The sequence below is a fragment of the Bombus pyrosoma genome, linkage group LG5 (genome assembly GCF_014825855.1).
Source record: "Bombus pyrosoma isolate SC7728 linkage group LG5, ASM1482585v1, whole genome shotgun sequence".
NCBI classification, from domain to species: Eukaryota; Metazoa; Arthropoda; class Insecta; order Hymenoptera; family Apidae; genus Bombus; species Bombus pyrosoma.
Genome location: NC_057774.1, coordinates 1,239,638 through 1,258,007, shown reverse-complemented (window position 1 = coordinate 1,258,007; position 18,370 = coordinate 1,239,638). Strand labels below are relative to the sequence as shown.

At 33.8% G+C, this 18,370-nt stretch overlaps 3 protein-coding genes and 1 long non-coding RNA gene across 4 annotated transcripts; 2 read left to right on the top strand and 2 right to left on the bottom strand.

The window, feature by feature from the left end:
• The first annotated feature begins 32 nt into the window (after positions 1-32).
• Positions 33-7,328, top strand: LOC122567494 (LHFPL tetraspan subfamily member 5 protein). Its single transcript, XM_043726075.1, has 7 exons — positions 33-1,431; positions 1,913-2,085; positions 2,338-2,561; positions 2,653-2,847; positions 5,863-5,950; positions 6,152-6,306; positions 6,379-7,328. The coding sequence occupies exons 3-7, from the start codon at positions 2,345-2,347 to the stop codon at positions 6,609-6,611; spliced, it is 888 nt and encodes a 295-aa protein (XP_043582010.1). The 5' UTR covers positions 33-1,431; positions 1,913-2,085; positions 2,338-2,344; the 3' UTR covers positions 6,612-7,328.
• On the bottom strand, positions 7,129-8,235 carry LOC122567510. The gene is made up of 2 exons (XR_006316782.1): positions 7,844-8,235; positions 7,129-7,757 (listed from the first exon to the last, which is right to left on the bottom strand). It is a non-coding gene; the product is annotated as an uncharacterized LOC122567510 (long non-coding RNA).
• On the top strand, positions 7,144-10,129 carry LOC122567487 (cilia- and flagella-associated protein 36). Its single transcript, XM_043726060.1, has 6 exons — positions 7,144-7,260; positions 7,347-7,642; positions 7,931-8,106; positions 8,181-8,371; positions 8,506-8,860; positions 8,952-10,129. Exons 2-6 carry the CDS (start codon positions 7,534-7,536, stop codon positions 9,216-9,218), a joined length of 1,098 nt encoding a protein of 365 aa, XP_043581995.1. The 5' UTR covers positions 7,144-7,260; positions 7,347-7,533; the 3' UTR covers positions 9,219-10,129.
• Positions 10,130-13,058: 2,929 nt separating this feature from the next.
• On the bottom strand, positions 13,059-17,917 carry LOC122567473 (serine/threonine-protein phosphatase 4 regulatory subunit 3). Its single transcript, XM_043726014.1, has 5 exons — positions 16,680-17,917; positions 14,917-16,515; positions 14,686-14,837; positions 14,203-14,605; positions 13,059-14,105 (listed from the first exon to the last, which is right to left on the bottom strand). The coding sequence occupies exons 1-5, from the start codon at positions 16,875-16,877 to the stop codon at positions 14,019-14,021; spliced, it is 2,439 nt and encodes an 812-aa protein (XP_043581949.1). The 5' UTR covers positions 16,878-17,917; the 3' UTR covers positions 13,059-14,018.
• Positions 17,918-18,370: the final 453 nt, after the last annotated feature.

Below are 18,370 nucleotides of genomic sequence, written 5' to 3'. Positions count from 1 at the left end.
AAATGATAATGTAGGTGGCAATAGAATGCATTTAATAGGGAATTTCTTTGGTAACGGTATAATTCACTTGGGTCACAGCCTGCTTGAAATATGAATATAAACTGAACGAATTTTTCCTTCAAATATTTGTGAAAAAATATACACACATACTAAGGAATATATCCCACAGTGGTCTTGATAGAAGCAAGAGGAGGCTAATAAAAACGTAATCAAGTCAAAATTGCAAGTAATCGTGGTCTTTCTCAGTCATTTAACTTTCAAAATTGTAGAAATCAGAGCAAGGAAAGTAGTATACTTTTACTAAAAGGTAAAATTGGGCCATTTCTGAAAAACGTGTATCCGTATGTTAACGCTACTATATTATCGTTAGTACTTCGTGGGTTCCTAATAATACGTAATCAGAGTTCCCTTTACATAATTTCAGTTTATATTAAAAAATGCCTGGACGTGTTTTAAAGGAAATATGTACGTCAAATTCAAAAGGTACGGTCAGCATTGTTATCACGTCATCACGAAAATATGTATATACAATCCGGTATCATGTGAAAGAGTATGTAAGTTATTTTGACATTAACTCTGACATACTACTAAATTATATGACAGAATTCACTCTTCTCATATGTTCAGATTTTTCTACATTATCGCTTGAAGACTACAAATAATGAACCACATAAATAACATTACCAATGTTTTGAAGTTTACCAATGTTATACATGTAAAGAAGAATTTGAAAAGATTTCTCACTTAATCGATATCTTTTAAAAATATGTTATATTGTCTACGAATAGCGGGAATAACAGTGCATTCATTATTTATTTTTTCGATATCAGCAGGGACTGGCTGAAGAAGAACAGTCCACGTACGAAGTACGTGGTACGAGTCGGTATCCCTACTCCCAATGTTCTGTAGCGATGTCGCCTTTCTCTTGAGCTCAGGGCCCGTAAAGAGGCCCCATTCACAGTCCTCGTCTCATTCTCTCGTGCTAGTCCCCCTTCTTTCTATCTACCTGGCAACCTCTGTTCACCTGAACAGCCATCTTGAGCTATACGCTGCGCTATCATAACTTGTCCCCTTTAAGACGTATTTTCGATTCGTTGAGGTGATCAGCCGCGTCGACTTGTAGTTAACAGTAGCTATGTGAGCTAATTCAACGGACTGTCGTCGTATCTCTCTATCCTCGTCGATTCCATTTCCTCTCGTGATCCTGTTCGCGCGTACAAGTTTCTTTCTTTCAAATAAATATTTCACTCGATTCCTTCCGGTTTTATACAAAGTTTGTTTTTTAACTCCTGTCCAGTGTATCAAAGAAAATTGAAGGTTTCTCAGGGAATAGAATTCAATGAACGTGAAGTGAAGTTGGGTGATTGACAATTCGAAACAGATGTCTTTGGAGGTATCTTGAGCGAAGTTCAGCGAAAGGGAGAGGTGAAGGTACGTCAAGTATTAAATTAATCACTTTGCGAAGAAGTTGGAGTGTACAAACCCAATAGCTTTCTAATGAAACTGGAATGGTTTTAATTTTTCGAGATCTCAGAAGTCTAAGGGCCTTATATCTTTCTCAATATGCAATACAATGTGTTATGCATTAGTATTAGTGCACATTGTGCCTTAATTTGTGTATAAGCTATGTTCAGAATTTTGAATTTCATAATTTTTGATCGAGGTCAATGAGCTAGTTTCGATTTTAAATTCGTACTGGATCGAAAAAGCGCGCCCCGTTCTGTGCGCTGTTTACAAACCGGTGCTATGTTAATCAGCAAATTCTGACAGTGCTTTTATCACACTTACGACACAAGTATTGCTCTTCGATCTGTGACTCAAGAGAAAAAAATAAGCCCTTGACCAAACCAGTACTCATAAGAAAAATGATACAGTTAACAGAAGTCGCGTATTGTTACGTTCTGATCGATAGATCATTGGAAGGAAAAACGGGTTGCACCTTACTAAGGCGATCGGTGAATGTTCCGATGTAAATGTCACGGGCGGCACTGGCACCGATTTAACGTGAGAACGTACACTGGATCTCGACGTAAAGCTGCAGGATCGGTGATGAGGAAACGCTGAAGACAATCTATTGGCGAAGGAGTATGTGTTTCCGTCTTCGTTTATTTTGATAAGATCGTCTTTGTAATGATTATAACGATCTACATGCAATAAATTAGAAAAAACTCAATTTTTGCCTGAAGACATTAAGAAATTATTGGTGGAAATATTTACGATATCCTCGCATATTTTATTTCTTACTGATAATCTTTTTCATCGTAACATTCATATTTTGGTAGTTAAAAAAAGTTACTATAATTGTATAGAAAATAATCGACAAATATATTTCATTAGCGACAACATGGGCTCGAAGATAGAGTATGTGGAATCCTCTCATATGTACGCGACGAATTATATTCGTAATTCGAAGGCGATCGGTGTTCTCTGGGGTATTTTCACCATATGCTACGCTATAATCGGAGTCGTGGCGTTTGTCACGCCGGAGTGGCTGGGCGATTTGGAACACGAGAATCCAGGAAGATTCGGCCTCTGGACCAGATGCAGCTACGGTGGTAATGGTAAATTAATTTTTTCCCAGTATCAAATCTCGTTACTGTACTTTTCATAAAACTCGTTTAATTAGTATTATTTCTTTGCTTGATTCTCTAGGTGAATTGGGCGAGGAATGTATAGGCAGATTGGATGATCTGTCTACGATCGCGAACATTCCCTTCAGAGTAAGCACCATTCTAGTCGGCGCCGCTGTCATAATAGCTCTATTGACAATTTGCGCGATGCTTCTCTTCTTTTTCTGCCAGAGTACGACTGTGTTCTACCTGTGCGCCTGGATGCAAGTAGTTTCAGGTAATTATTGCCAATTATTGACGATGGAAACTGTATCATACAAATGAAGGAACTTGAATATAATAATATTTGAAGATTCTTTAAGTATGGGAGCATTTCGAGAGATTAAATTAAATTTTGGATTAAATATGCATTACTATTATACATAACATTCAGTACCAGTGACGAAACTGATACAACTATCAATAAGTCAGAATATATGCATTGCGTAATACGATGTTAAAAAACATGATAGATGATTAGGATGATTCGAAAGTGCATGTTTTACGAAATGGCTGCATTTAATCTCTTCAATCTGAATCGCATTATATTGTGTTCATATATTGTGATAGACTAAAAGAAGAAGTCAAGCGTAATCATTACATAATCACCGAGCTCAAAGGGAAAAAAGAAGGAAAATTGAGCATCACTTTATAAAGTATAATGCAACCGGGTGTTCCCGCGGGCTATTGCTGTAATCGTCCGCGTAATACCTTATCATTGCAACGTAGCTGAAAATTACGGCGATGCACCGAGGCTACCGAGTCAGGGAGTGATGCAATCGTTTCGTTTTGCACGCCCCTCTACGCGCTACGCGAACCTCATTTGTCAACTAAATTTTATACAGTGGAAAAAATTCGAGTTCCGTTAGTGTGATGAGATAGTCATTCATAATACTGTATCATTCGACATTCTCCTTTTATGTTTTTGCACTTTCTGTTTTCCTATCTTAGTCTGTAACTAATTGATCTTCTATAAGTATTACTATTTACTAACTATTACTAATTGATTAAACATCGCAATTGAAATTTGCATCGAAATGCTTAGATTTTATCTACATAGAATGAATATAAAGTACGATAGCAACTTATTAATAGTGACTGTCGCTATTCCAACTAATTCTTTCAATTGAAAATAGCGTAATGGTAGATATAATCAGATTTCACAGAACTCTGCCTGTCGCAATAATTAGCCGATTCGTGATCATGAACAGAATATTACTGTATATAGAATTGCTATGAACGTAGATTGTCATGGTCTCCTACCGATCAACAGCTAACTCCTTATCGTAAATTGTGTTTTTCTGCAAGTAGAAAGCGCTTCCTGTCCGCGAAACCGTGCTTGCGAAATACGTAATACAATAACGTTATAACGAAGGAGTCTCGGTATTTTACGAATCAAGATTTACCTCAAAAGTTATTAATGTACCGATGACACAAACGTATCACTAGGAAACATGAATTTAAAGAGAAAACTCATCCTTTTATAAACTTGAGGGTGATGATGTTTTAGAAGGAAATGTGGAATAGACCGTTATAACCGGAGACAGTTAGTTTACCGGTTGACCAATGCCTCTACAATTAACATATTCGGTTATGGCGTCTTTGTTAGAAATGTTGTAGAAGTGTTGTTAGGATTAAACTACGATGTACTTATAGGAGATGCAAGTGTACAGTATAGAATGCGTATAATATGCAAAGCTATACAAAATATTTAAAGTAAGTTACTTCAATTTAAAGCAAAATGAAAAGAAATAATTTCCTTTATAATAATTTTTTTAAATCTTCTTCTGGGGTGAATTTTATTTCATAATACTATTTAGGATTAATTCGATTTTATAAATTGTTCATTAAAATATTTTTATGGTATGATGGAAATAATGATACCGGTTAAAACTATTAAATATGATATTTAGTGGATCTAAAATACTTGTCCGTACGATGTTGACCTAGTTAAAGAACATTGACGTACTTGATTTATCCTGCAACAAGTTACGCGATTTATAATATTTGCGCTTGATTACTCAGAGTCCGGTTAGTTTGACTAAAGTTTTCTTTATTTCTCTAATCTCTAATCGATACGAACGAGACAGCAGCTCACACGAAAGCATTGAAACGGGATCATAGGTTCCATTACACATAATGTTTATTCATAGGCAATTATTGGCTCTAGCAAGCTTCAAAATTTATTTCTATAGAATTTTCATTTCATCGACTGTTAAAAAATTATAATACCCTTTAGGAAAGTGAAATTTTTTCAACACTAATCGAGAAAGAAGAAAGAATTTAAGAAGTTGTCCATTCGAGATAATTTAATTTTTAAAGTATTACCGTAAAAAAATAAACCGCGTTTCTTTTTTACAATTTTTTTCCTTTATACCTTTTAATTATCTTCAGAAGGAATCCTCTTTTAAAGTTAACGTACTAAATATGAGTAACCGGAAGACATTTGAAGAGGAAATAAGCTTTACATAAGAATCGAGATCATTGATGATAGAGATGAAAAACTGTAAATAGCATTATTATTGATCGAAGGTAGTATTACTCGCGATCGTGGCTGGTTCGTACGCCGACAGTGAAAGTCAGTGGTTGAAATGTGAATCAGCTATGGGAGGAGGGAAACATTTCACCTAGAAACTGATTGTGAGCGTACGATATAATACATACATATATCATGATCATACGGCGAATCGAAAATAGAAACTTTCCGTAGAATACGATCGTAATAATTTGCTCTATGACTTGCGCCAATTCTGATTATCTATTTTTTATTTCGTTAATTTTATTCCAATAACGAAAAGCTCGGAAATGTATTTGTTTGCTAGTACTTTGAAACTTTATTAAATTATTTCAAAGTTATCATTTATAGTTGCTTAAAATTTTAACAATACTTTTATTGCTATTTAATTTCGATCGATAAAGTTTTTCCTTTCGAATTTTTTACCTCATTTTTCTCGGTGTAAGTGGTTTTGTTTTGTAAAAAATTAATGAACGCGAAAAAAGCAAGATTGGTACCTTTCACTGCTGACCTCTAGCACAGAACATCCGCGAAGAAAGATAGTTCACTGAAATGCCAGCCACGTTACTCATGTTCGCGTTCAATGAACTATAGCTTCAAGAAGGAAGTTGTAGGATTCGAGTATAAGATGTGAATAACTTCAGCAATTGAAAAATTTACCGTATTACCATTTTCAGAAGTAATTATCGCTAGCGAGGTATAGTTGTTCGAGAGATAATGCTCTTTTGTTTGTTTCAGCAATATCTATGGCGATTGGAGTTTGCATTTATCCCTTGGGCTGGGATTCACCTTTAATTCGAGCTGTCTGCGGTGCCGCTGCATCCAGGTCTCTCAATTTCAAAATTTACATTAGTCCTAAATACGTAGTAGAGCGACGTTAATTCTAAGAGATGGTACTTTTTATGATACTTAATTACTATAATAATAACGAGCTACTTTACCAATTGCGTAACGAGTATTATCTTGTTATTTTGTCGGTTGGATGTTAATAAAAGTTTTATTGCATATCGGTAATTTTATTTAACAGATACAATCCAGGAGCTTGCGCCGTTAGATGGGCGATACCGTTAGCAGCAATCGCAGCTCTAGATGCTGCTACCTTGGCCGCGCTCGCTTTTATTCTAGCGTCCAGGCACGTCAGACTTCAACCTGAACCCTTCAACAACGGTTCCTTGTACAAAGGTACGGGTCTTTCTCTACATGAATTAAAATATACGAATTATTCTTAACAAAATAATTCTCGTCTCGTTTTAGGCGAAGTAAACCCAGGGTACGTGAACGAGGCGCAGAGTGTCGCTGGTTCTCGAAAATCCCTCTCCTTGCGGCCGGTGCTCTTGGTCGCTCCACCAGAACAGGATCGCTACAGCGAACTCTCCAGAGCGAAATCTCATTCACATCATAGCCTTTACACACCAGCACCATCCCACCCGGCCCATACGATGTCGACGAATACCTTGAATCATTCTCAACATAATTTTCAATTGTAGATCACCGAAGATCGTGACTATATCGCTGTACATAGTTTATCATACTACCACAAGTATGCTTTCCTTTTCTTATTAGTATTTTTATAATTCTATGAGAAACGAGAACAAACACTGTAAATAATATCATCGAATATCTTTCCTTTATGTTATAGACGAGCGTTTCTTTTCTTTTTTTTATAATTATTTTATAATTTTATACGAATTAATAATTGCTATGTTAAATTATGCAATCTCAAAAGCCTGTATAGAGTGACATCCTGTCGATTCGTAATACTTTTGTATTTTGTATATACATTAACGTAATTATTTTTAACGCGTTGTGAACGCGTTTCCCTTTGCAATGTATATTCTATACATGTAATTAAAGGTAGCTTTTTATATATATACATATGTATAATATATTATATATGTTTGTTCTCTCGTTCCTAACGAATAAATGATATGTAATTGTCAGAACAGAACGGAACAGAACAGAACACCATCTTATTTTAGGAACTTACAAAAATTGGTACTACACTCTCTCTATCTTTTTTTTTATTATAAACAAGTAACATAAATTAGTTGTTTTACAGAACGGGGAGAGTCTTACATAGCGAGCAAGTTGCGTATAATAAATAAAGAACACCAGAATGTGAATCAAGGATGTTTTGTATGTAATTAATATTATACCTATCCTGTAAAAATGTTATTCTTTAATAAAGAAAATTCAAACGTGTAGATTTCTATCTATTTTAGATATCGCTTCTGTTCGTTCGCGCAAGTCTAAAGTAAAGTGTTTTGCCGTATAGTAACTATGACTACGCTTAAAAGGAGACACCAATAATACGTACGCGTATCACAAACTTTGTTTCGACGAAATCGAAGAAAATTCCAAAGGAATCGATTAGTGATAGTAAGAAAAAATCCTCCGTATCACGTTAGAATGAACGACAAAGACGACAGCGCTTGGGTCTTCGATTCCCTGATAGGTTTTCTTCAGGGTCCAATTTGGTCCGCGCCTCTGATCACTTTCATCGAAGAGAAGTCACTCAGTAAGTCGAGATATTTTCGCAATAAACCTTTCTGTGTAGTCTATAATCTCTATCTCTTCTTTAAGATCGATGCTCCTTAAGATGAAATTCTTCTTTTTTTTCCTTTTTAAATCTACTAAATTTATACGAGATATTACAAGAAAAGAAGTTGCCATTTTTATTCGAAATACGAGCACGATACTAAAAATTGTAAAAACGAACCTTCTGCTTTCTCACAAGCGTTCGCTATACTTTGTTCCATTATTTTGTCTTTTTCTTGCTTTTGTTTTTTTTTCTTTTTTTTTACAGTATTTGAAGCGGACGTCGAGGAAAACGATGAGTATCAAAAGATATATCAGGAGTACAAAAATCTGGTGGACTTATTGCTTGGTTGTTTCATGGAAGACATGGGGATCACTCCGGAGCAATTCGAGTACGCTTGTACAGTGAATAAGTATACAAAAATGCCTATACAATTCCAACAGGCGAGTCAAAGAGATTCTTGAACACAGGACAGAAAATCACATACAATGTATATTAATTTTGATACTTGTTTCAGAACTTGTTCGAGCAAATATGGGCAGCGAACGAGTACGAGATATTCAAAAGAATGATGATTCAAAAGAATCTAGAGCTTCAACTGCAAGCTTTGAATATGATCGAGCAGAAGTATGGTCTTACACCTGCATCTTTCATGTATGAAGCAGATGTATTGAATGAGGATCCTTTAGTCATGGAAGAAATCATTCAGTAAGTGTATAACTGGTAATTGGTCATTTTTATTTATATATAGGAACAAATTGAATATTCGAATCTCTCTCTCTTTCTCTCTCTCTTTCTCTGTGTGATCTTCAATTTTAAATTAATTAGAGAAAAATGTACAGAAAACACGTTTTGGAGAATGATTCGGAAGAAGACCAGAACATATCGTCGGAAACTTCGTTGATCAAAGAACATGAGCGTTTAACAGCTAAATATAACAGCGAACGAGCATTGTTAGCAGAAGCTCTAAAAGCGTCCCAAGAGGAAAATACTCCTGAAAAGGATCGTACACAGTCATTTTTAAAGGAAGAAAATGAAGAAAAAGAAGAAGACGATGAAAGCGAAATCAAAAAGAAAGACGAAGAGGAGGAGGAGGAGGAAGAAGAAAAGAAGGAAGAAGCAGATATTGCAAGGTTCCCTAAAGTGGTTCCTCTTGATTCTATGTCCACGGACGAATCAAAATCAGAAGGACTAAATGTATCCATTAAAAAAAGCTAATTATATATATATATACATATATATAAGAATAATTAAATCAAATTCATTAAGATGTTTATTAATATTTTAGATATCAGAAGAAGACATAAGAAAGAGGCAGGCATATTTAAAAGCCAGACGCGATAAATTGGTAGCTTTGAAGAAAGAAGCAAGAAGTCAACGATTGGAAATGAATCCATCGAGACCGAGTTCCGCGAGATCGGTAGCGGAAGCCACAATCAAAGGAGAACAAGAACTAAAATTACCCGAACCTCTGGAACCGTCCATATTCCAAGTACGTAAAGTACTCGCTGCTCGCCTCCAAGCAGAGGTAGTGCGTAAGCAAACGAGCCAATAATAACGATTCTCTAACACGAAAGAGATCGGGACGGCGGTGTTTTATCCAGATAAAATGCTGATATTTTATCCTTTCTTTTTTCTCTTTTTTCTTCTTTTTCTGATAAATTTCATGCACAGCGAACTTTCATACAGCTGCATCAGCTTTTCTTTTTATAGACGTTACGTTGTAGTATTAAGATAGCGAAGAAGTTTACAAGGATACAACGTTTACACACATTGAAAGAATTAAAATGATCAAACCTAATAACAGAATAAGACTAAATAAGTGTTTAACAAGAACAAAGAGAGTATAAGTCGTTTCTTTTTTATACAATTCCAAATCTTTACTGTATCATTTTTCTTCCTTCTTTTGTTTAAATAAGTCTGACGAATATTGTTACAGTTTGGATATAAGTATACCTTCGCTTGTGAATACCGATAAAATGATAAACAATTTCTTAAGGTCACTTGCATTATGTTCTCTCAGTCGTTCGATGAATTTCGCACGATCACCATGCATCATCGGCACTAGTTTTACTCATGAAAGAAATTTCATAATCTGGAACATGAAAAAAAGTAAAAAAAAGAGCATAGGATTCTTCTTGTAATAGCAATTTGTATAGATCTTTAAGAGGATACGAGTGATATGAATAAAAAAAAAGAACAAAAAAAGAATAATTACTTTTTAAATATTTCACATACACTTCATAGACGAAATGATTTCCATTCGTAAATCTTTCGATATTCTTTCTTCATTCCTTTTATATACACTAATTCATCAAATTTCTCGTTTGATCGATGCAAAGAGAAGAGAATACGAAGTTTACGTAAAAAACGTAGCACACAGTTTTTAAAAAATGCTTTCAGAAAAAATAGGTGTAAATACGCTGGAAAATTTGTTTTACATGTAATTATCTAACAGCACAAGTTGTATAAATCACAATTGGACAATTAGAACTGAAAAATCAATGACAATTACATTCATACAAAGAAATATCCTTCCTTCATTTTATTCCCTGCGATTAAACATTGATTATGAGGTAAGTATGACTCCGTTCATCGACCAATTCTTTCTATATCATTTTCAGTTTTATTTAATTAAATATTCTTCGCACTTCTACAACATACTTCTATTCCATGTAACACACAATTGTCATTCTTACTTTTTTTTCCTTTTTACCTGCCCGATTATAAAGGTCAAAATAATTTCGTGGCGAAACACGAATGTTAACTCCATTTAATATTTGATTAATAACGTAATAAAGTAAATTCAACACTTCTGAAACAAACGTAAAATAAATTCGTTTTGGTAGAAAACACGGTACTTGCAAAACTCAAAATTCATCATATACTTTTCTAGCGTTCGAAAACTTAATTTAAAATATAATTTACGAAACATGTGGTCAATTAAAAAATATAGAAATTGGTGGTTTTCGATATTCGCCTTCCGCCACTTATATTTAGCTCGCATCTTATTTAGCTCATCTAGTCAATCGTCGTTCATACTTCACTAGAATAAAATGCAAAATATTCATTTGCCACTGAATTTTCCATTCAACTATTATCATACTACACATCAAACCAAAGTTTCCTCTGTTAATTTTTCCTTTCATGCTTGCTCTTACTTCGCATGGCTTTTTCTTTTAATTTTTTACGAATAACTTTTCGTATAAAAAGGTGTTTCTCCCTCTGACTATGTGTGTATGTGTGTGTGTGTAATATGTGTACATATAATTAAAACGTATTATATTCTTAACACGTGGTATTTTATTTTTATATCATGTAATATCGTACGACATTACATCGAACTATAACGATTGTAAGATTTCTCGATTTCCGCCGGCGCTGATCTTATATGAAATGTTTCACTGCTTTTTTCTTCAAATTAGAAAGAAAATACAGAAAAAGTATTTACATACTATTTACTATTTTCAACAGTTAGATTAAATGGGTCTCTTTAAATATATGTGTGTATATATGTATATGTACATATATGAATGCATATACATATATAACCGTAAAAATCGACTTCGTTCTTCCTGATCGAGAGAAAATCAATTTTATCAAATTTTAAACCGACTGCAAAAGCGAAATATAGGGGGAAAGGCAATTAACTCGTACATATTAAAAGAAGAGGAAGCTGGAATAAAACAGAAAAGAGGAAAAGATTATTTGAACTTCTTCTTTCCTAATCTTTGAATACTCGAATAACACGTTTCTTTGAGAAATATAATATAAATTCAAAACTTGCACTCGACGATTTCATCTCTTTCTTTTTCTTTTCTTTTTTTTCTTTTTTTCTTTTGGCTATACATGTATGACTCGAAGCACCGGGATACAATGAACATTAAATTAAGGAAAAGCAATAGCAATGAGAACGACGCATGACAATGAACAAATGTGAAATACATGTGTACATGTGAATGTCTCTGTGTGGGTACGAAATTTAGCTTTCATAGCATTTACGATCGCACTGTTTACTCTAGTATCACTTACAATTAGATATCGATTCATTTTTTGTTCTTCTTTTCAGTGTTCTTCCCCCTACTTACAGACCTCTTTAAAGTACGTTCAATGCAAGATCTTTACCATTTTTTCTCGTCTCTTGTTATTATCGAATAAATCACGAATGTTATGTAAAACACATAAAGAATAACATTACTCGATATCCTCTTAATTAATTAATTATTAATTTTTCCTACATTTCACTCTCATCCTTTCTCTCGCTCACACACACGCGCGCGCGCGCGCACACACACACACACACACACACACACACACACATCCTCTCTCTCATGCATACTCTCCCTCTCTTTTTTTCTTCCTTATTTCATGGTTAATCCAAGTTACACTCTTCTCTTTTCTTTTTTTCACTTTTTTCTTTCTTCTTATGTACAACATGTATATCACTCAGCTCCAGCGAATTTGCCTAATTTGATATTCACAGGTTTTTTTCGCTTGCGTTCCGTGATTGAATTAACTTCTAAGATTCCTCATCTTTTTTTAATATCATAAGTTAATATATATGTATATGTGTACATAAACGGTACGTGTATGTGTGGTATTTACGAAAAATGTCCAATATACATATACAGGTCTAAAGCAGTCTTAGAAACTCTGTTCAGGGTATGTGGGGGAACAACGTGAAAAATTTATACAGTAGCTTATAATACTTCTGCTCCTCTTTTGTTTGAGTTAACTCAACCAAGATATGGAGGCACACGTTTCTGAAACAATATTAAATGTTAAAAAAAACGAGATAAGAAATGAAAAAATGTTCTAAGGAAACTCATATTGACGTAAATCAAAAAAAGGAAGTTAGCTCGGACTCTTATAATACCAGCATTCTCGGTTGTGTATCAGTAGTTAAAAAATTAAAAAGATACTCTTATCTGGAGCTGATGTAGATCAATCAACTTCCGTTTCGATCTTGATATGACATTAACACGCCAAAAATAATCTTTTACTGAGCATCGTTTGCATGATTTTCATCGGCGTCGATGACTTTAAAATTTCAATACTTCGTTATTATGCATTTTCTTTCTTTTTGTTACAAAACAAAAGGGGACATTTATATCGAAAATAATTTAGACGAAATTAGACAATAGAGAAAATATTATACATAATGAAATCTTGCAAGGATAAATTTGCATAGATATATATACTTAATATTCCTCTTTTTTTTTATCTTTTCTTTACAAAGTACAATAATACCAAGCTTCTATTCTTACCCATATTAGTTACGAATAATTTATACCATAGTTTATATTTAATACTCGAGATTGCAAAACACTTTCACATATACTTTTTTTTTACATTGAGGAGTGAATTGCGGACATGAAGTGCAAACTGGTAAATATACACAAATCAAATATGTTTATTGTACAATTTCTACTACTTACATTGACAACCGAAAAGCTCGTTCAAAGAACCTTAATTGGGAACTGAATTTGTAAAGGAATCGCATTTTGTCTGCTTTACCCACGAAAGGTTGTTTTACAATCGTTACAAATATACATATATATACAAACTAAATACTATTTCCGTTAAATTGGATAAAGTTTCATGATGTCTGACCCCCTTTAAGGACAGGTCTTAATTGCCCATCACACGAATAAGAAAATTTATGGATGGCAAAACAAAACACTTAGTTGTTTTTGTGCGGTACATCATGTACTTTTACATGTGATTTTTTTACATAATAAGTTTCTTCTTAATAGATGTAAATATGACGTATAGTCACAATTTCAGTTATTACATGAATCTAAGCACACGCTTAGAAACTCTGTATTTATAAGAACCACTAGGCCTGGCTAGAGTTTCTTAGCCTATTCGTGAAATAATTTCTTCTAGTACATGGGGTGTTTCCAGACAACGTGGAATGGACTATTTCTTGTTAAAATCTTATTATTTTTAACACTTATGTGGTCATATAATGTTATGCCACAATTTTATGATCATGTCTTATTTAAAGAAAGTTCTCTCTTTCTTTATATCGCATTGGTTCATCATCTTTTTTCTTTTAATCCTAATTATATATATCCCATTTCTTAGACCCTTTCACCCACCTGCGTTCAATACCAATCCTTTCGTACATTTATACACACAAGCACAAAGAGGTATGTCATTTTCACCACATTGTGAACACGTATCCTCGTTACGTCCATTCACTTAAGGAGAATAGTGCTTTATCTGTTATAAAAAGGTTTACAGTACGATCTTTTCTCTCGGTCGATTTCTTTGTGCAAGTAGAAGGGCCAGAAATGGTATAGCAGCAATTAAAAATCACAAATTTCTCAGTTTTCTTCCGGTTTGCCTACTATGACAATCTTTGTCGTTTTGGAGATGGTGTTACTTCCGTATCCTCCTCTTCTTCGTCTGAATCTCCTTCATAATCGACCAAGCCCTAAAAGATGTTATTAACATTAGCATTATTAAATGTGTTTTAAATTAAGGATATAATTTCATAGATATATGTTCTTAAAAATGAAACAAGACATTACCTTCTTAAATAGTGCAGTTCCAGCTTTCTCTACTGTGCCAATGGTTGAATTTGGATTGATTTCCGAAGTAATAGGAGATTCGTTTGTTGTTGTTGTAGTGTTATTGATTTGTGATTGTTGCGAGGTAATGTTATTGTTAGCCGTATTATTGTTCAACACGGACTGCTGTTGCTGCTGTTGCTGATGATGACTTTTAGAATCTGCAAGGGCGGGATTAAGCGCAGAGTTTGATGTTGATGACTGTTTCTTAGCAGAAGCCGGAGGCACAAGATCTGCTGCTGCTGCAGGTACGACCGCCTCACCCTCATCAAAGTCTTCCTCTTCATTGAACCACATTTCCTCCTCTTCATCTAACTGTCTCTGGTCCCTTCTGTATCGACTATTTCTCAATATGGATGGAACGCTAAACAAGCACAATCAAATTGTATATCTTACTAAAAATTTCTTAATTCATATAAATGTCGTTCGTTAACAGAAATATACCTGTCAAGAGCTGCTCTGTCCCGATCCTTTAACTTGTCTTGATGCTGTTCATACCTTAATTTCAAAGCTTTAAATGTTTGTACATAATCAATTGCTTCCAATTCTTTCGAGAAATTTTCAACAACGTGCGAACATAACGATTTAATATCCTCCTATAATGAAATTAATCGATGTGTCAGAAATAAAACAAGCAACTTTATAAAAGATTTTATAGTATGCATGCGTGCTTACCAGTTTAATAAATTCAAACATTTCAAGAATAGCAGAATCCAACAAATTATATCTACCATTATTTCTCACAAATGCATCAAATACAGGCGCAAATAAATTTCCTTTAATGATATATCTATTGTAAAATTCATCCTTCAATGCTACAATTTTTCTCATAAACCTCAAAGCACACAATACTAAAAACGTGTGTGTTGATTTCATCAAAACCAGTATTCGTTTAAGCAGATCTTTGTTCAATATGCAATTCTTAATGTGGTATGTATGATGCTCTACACAAAATGATAGTAACTCTAAGATCAATCCTAAAAGCTGTACTGTTCTGTAATCCTCTCTTGCTGGTCGTTCTCCAATTGTGTTTGCTAATAATGGTGCTATCAATGTTCCAATACTATTCTTGTAGAAGTAATTTAAGAAATCAGTCTTCTCTGATTTGTTAACGGAAGCCAACATGTTTTCTGGATCAAGAAGCAGGCGTAATACACCAGCTAATTGTACAGCTCCACCCAACTCTGGGTCACTATCACCAACGAGTTGAGCAACTATTACATTTATTAACATTTGGTCCTGTTCTGTATTATTTATTTGTTGCAATGTATAATCTCGAACAACACTTGGAGAATATTCCACAATATAAGTCAATATATCTATACTGGCTGTTTTTGTTTGGGCATCATTCATTGCCAAAGTAATTTCTAGAGCAGGTAAAATACCAAGTGCTGTTAAAGTTTTATAAAAGGCCTCCTTTCCTTGTGGTTGTAGATTCTGAGAAAAGTTACAAAATTCTTTTAAGAAAAGAACTAAATCTCGTCTTTTACTATCTGATGTTGCTTCGTCAGTTAATTGGTGAAATAGTTCAGTAAGAAATTTCTCATCATCCTGTATCAAGGTCACTATCTCGACCTTATTAAAAAATATAAAGCTACTCAATGTGTTTAACATATTATCTTCGAATACGCTCGGAGTCGGTAGAACTACATCCTGAATGTATTGAACTCGATACGTCTGGTGAATTTTAGCTAATAATTCAGCATTTGTAATAGGAATTGCTTGCTTAAATCTGGCTAACTGTCGAAGATATTCTCTATGCCTCTTTGGCTGAGGTAATGTTGGCTCGTATTCCAAACATCCAACAACATCGAAAATGATATCTTCGCTAAACATAACTTCAAATAATGTATTCTTATTAAGTAGGAAAATATTTTTAAATATGTCATACAAATGATGCAATCCTTCAATGTTTTCTAAATCTTCACAAGTATGAAACAGATTTAATAGTTTTTTGATATAGCCTTCTGATTCTAAAGCCAGTGCTAATTTATCTTTCCTCGTTTGTGAAGATAAATAATTTCCTATAAGTTCATTAATATCTTCCAGTCGACTTAACTCACACGGAGGCAATTCTATTGGAGGAGCAGCATCAGACATATCATCAAACCGTTCATCTTCTGACTCTTCGACAATATCTTGGGTAATTTCAACAGATGGATCTTTTCCTTGGACCTGACATATTTTCTCCCAAATTTCATCACAGCCAGCCTTTTCTTGAAAACTTAAGGCTAAATCAAAATTTTCTCCTTCTGACCAAACTATTAAAGTATCCTGAAATAAAGAAGCAAATAGTGTTTTATAATTTCTGTATTTTATAATTTGATTGATTCTCCACATATTATTTACTGTACTCTTAATTAAAATTATGTTACATGAAAAGTTTGTTCAATTAAATATTGAATTAAAAATTTATAATGATTTTATTATTCCATTACCTGTTGCTTCTGATATGCTGTATCAGGTAGTATTCTACTTTCCAACAAAACTGAACCATCACTCTCTGCTCTGACTAAAAGTGAAATTCCTTTCAGCCTATCTATATATGAAGAAGAAACGTGACCTGTACCACGATCATCCCATTGTCTATCAACATTAAGTGCATATAACTTCACTCTTCTACGTGTGTCCGTCATATTGTAAAAATTAACTTATACACACTATTTTATAATATCACCAGCTACCTTGCATCCCTTTAAATTTCACCAACTCTTTGGCTTTTTAGATATACTTATGAATGATTCTCAACTCTCTGATATATCGACAAATGCACTGAAGTCTGCATATATCGATCTGTCTGTTACTCCTTTGTAACCCATTAAGGCTTTTTATTACAACATTAATTTTACAAGACAAAGACACCTTTAAATATATATGTGGTTCTTTTAACGTTCCGATTCACATACATAAGATTATTTTCTTTTCCAAATAGCTTGGGTAAAACAAATGAAGTAATTGTTAATTAACAAATATAGCATAAGGGATCTTTATTCATTTCTAATAACAATTGTTGACAATTTCTACAGACTTCATCAGCCTATATGTTCTTTCTTAGTTTTTCCCACTAATTCTATAAAAGACCTCGTTTAACGAAGTTACACAAATATTACGAGTTTCGTTACTAAAATTATTAAGATAAAATTCGGGCAATGATGATTTGTCATTTAGTTCACATCCCTTCAAGTTTGATTGACGGGATAAGATTGTTTACCGTAATAGATGTTTATGCGCTCTTCGTTGCATAAGCCTGATTCTTGCGCCAAGAAAACCTCTCAGGACGCGCGGGAAAACTTTACGTCGTGCACGTTTTCGTTATCACGTGTAGTATATAAGAAACGCGATTAAATCTCGATTGTTCGTTGAGTCATTCGGATAGACCAGCTTGTTGTCTGTAGAAGGTCAGGAGAAAATTTTGTTGCTGGGAAGACTGCACTCTGCGTGCTCTCTCACCGCTGTGTACGGTTCCCGCGACGAAACCAAACCCAAATTAAACTCAATCCTCTTGTAATAGAAATACTCATAAGTACACGATTACTTTACTCGATTTCTTTCGATATCGCGATCATCGACCATTGCAATCCTTTCCTTCTTATTAAGCAAGATCACTCTAAAATTGACATAGACACTGAGCAGCCACAACACTACACTCCGCCATGTTAGATCACAACAACGCGCTACGGGGTTCGCCTCGTGTATCTCAAGGATTTTAGCGCGTAATATGAAAGAACCGTATTTTAATAAACATTACCTTCATTATTACAATATATAAACTGTCCTTAAGCTAATTCAAGATTAAATATGAAATGTTAAATTGTTGATATGTTAATTAAACGTTTCAATTATTGATATCATTCACTTGTCCATTTTGTATCCTTAATCAATATTAGTTCATTCCTTATTTTGTGTATTAGTTAATTTATTAGTTCATTTCACTGTTACTACAAAAAAATTGATGCGATTTTACACAAAATTGTATTATTTATCTCATGTCTCTCCTGTTTTCTACTCTCTCTATTCTGTGTTCCTTCAATTCACATATATATATAGATAGGTAGATATAGATATTTCATATGATATTTGAATGATATATCATATCATAAACTTATTTTACATAGATTTTATTTATATA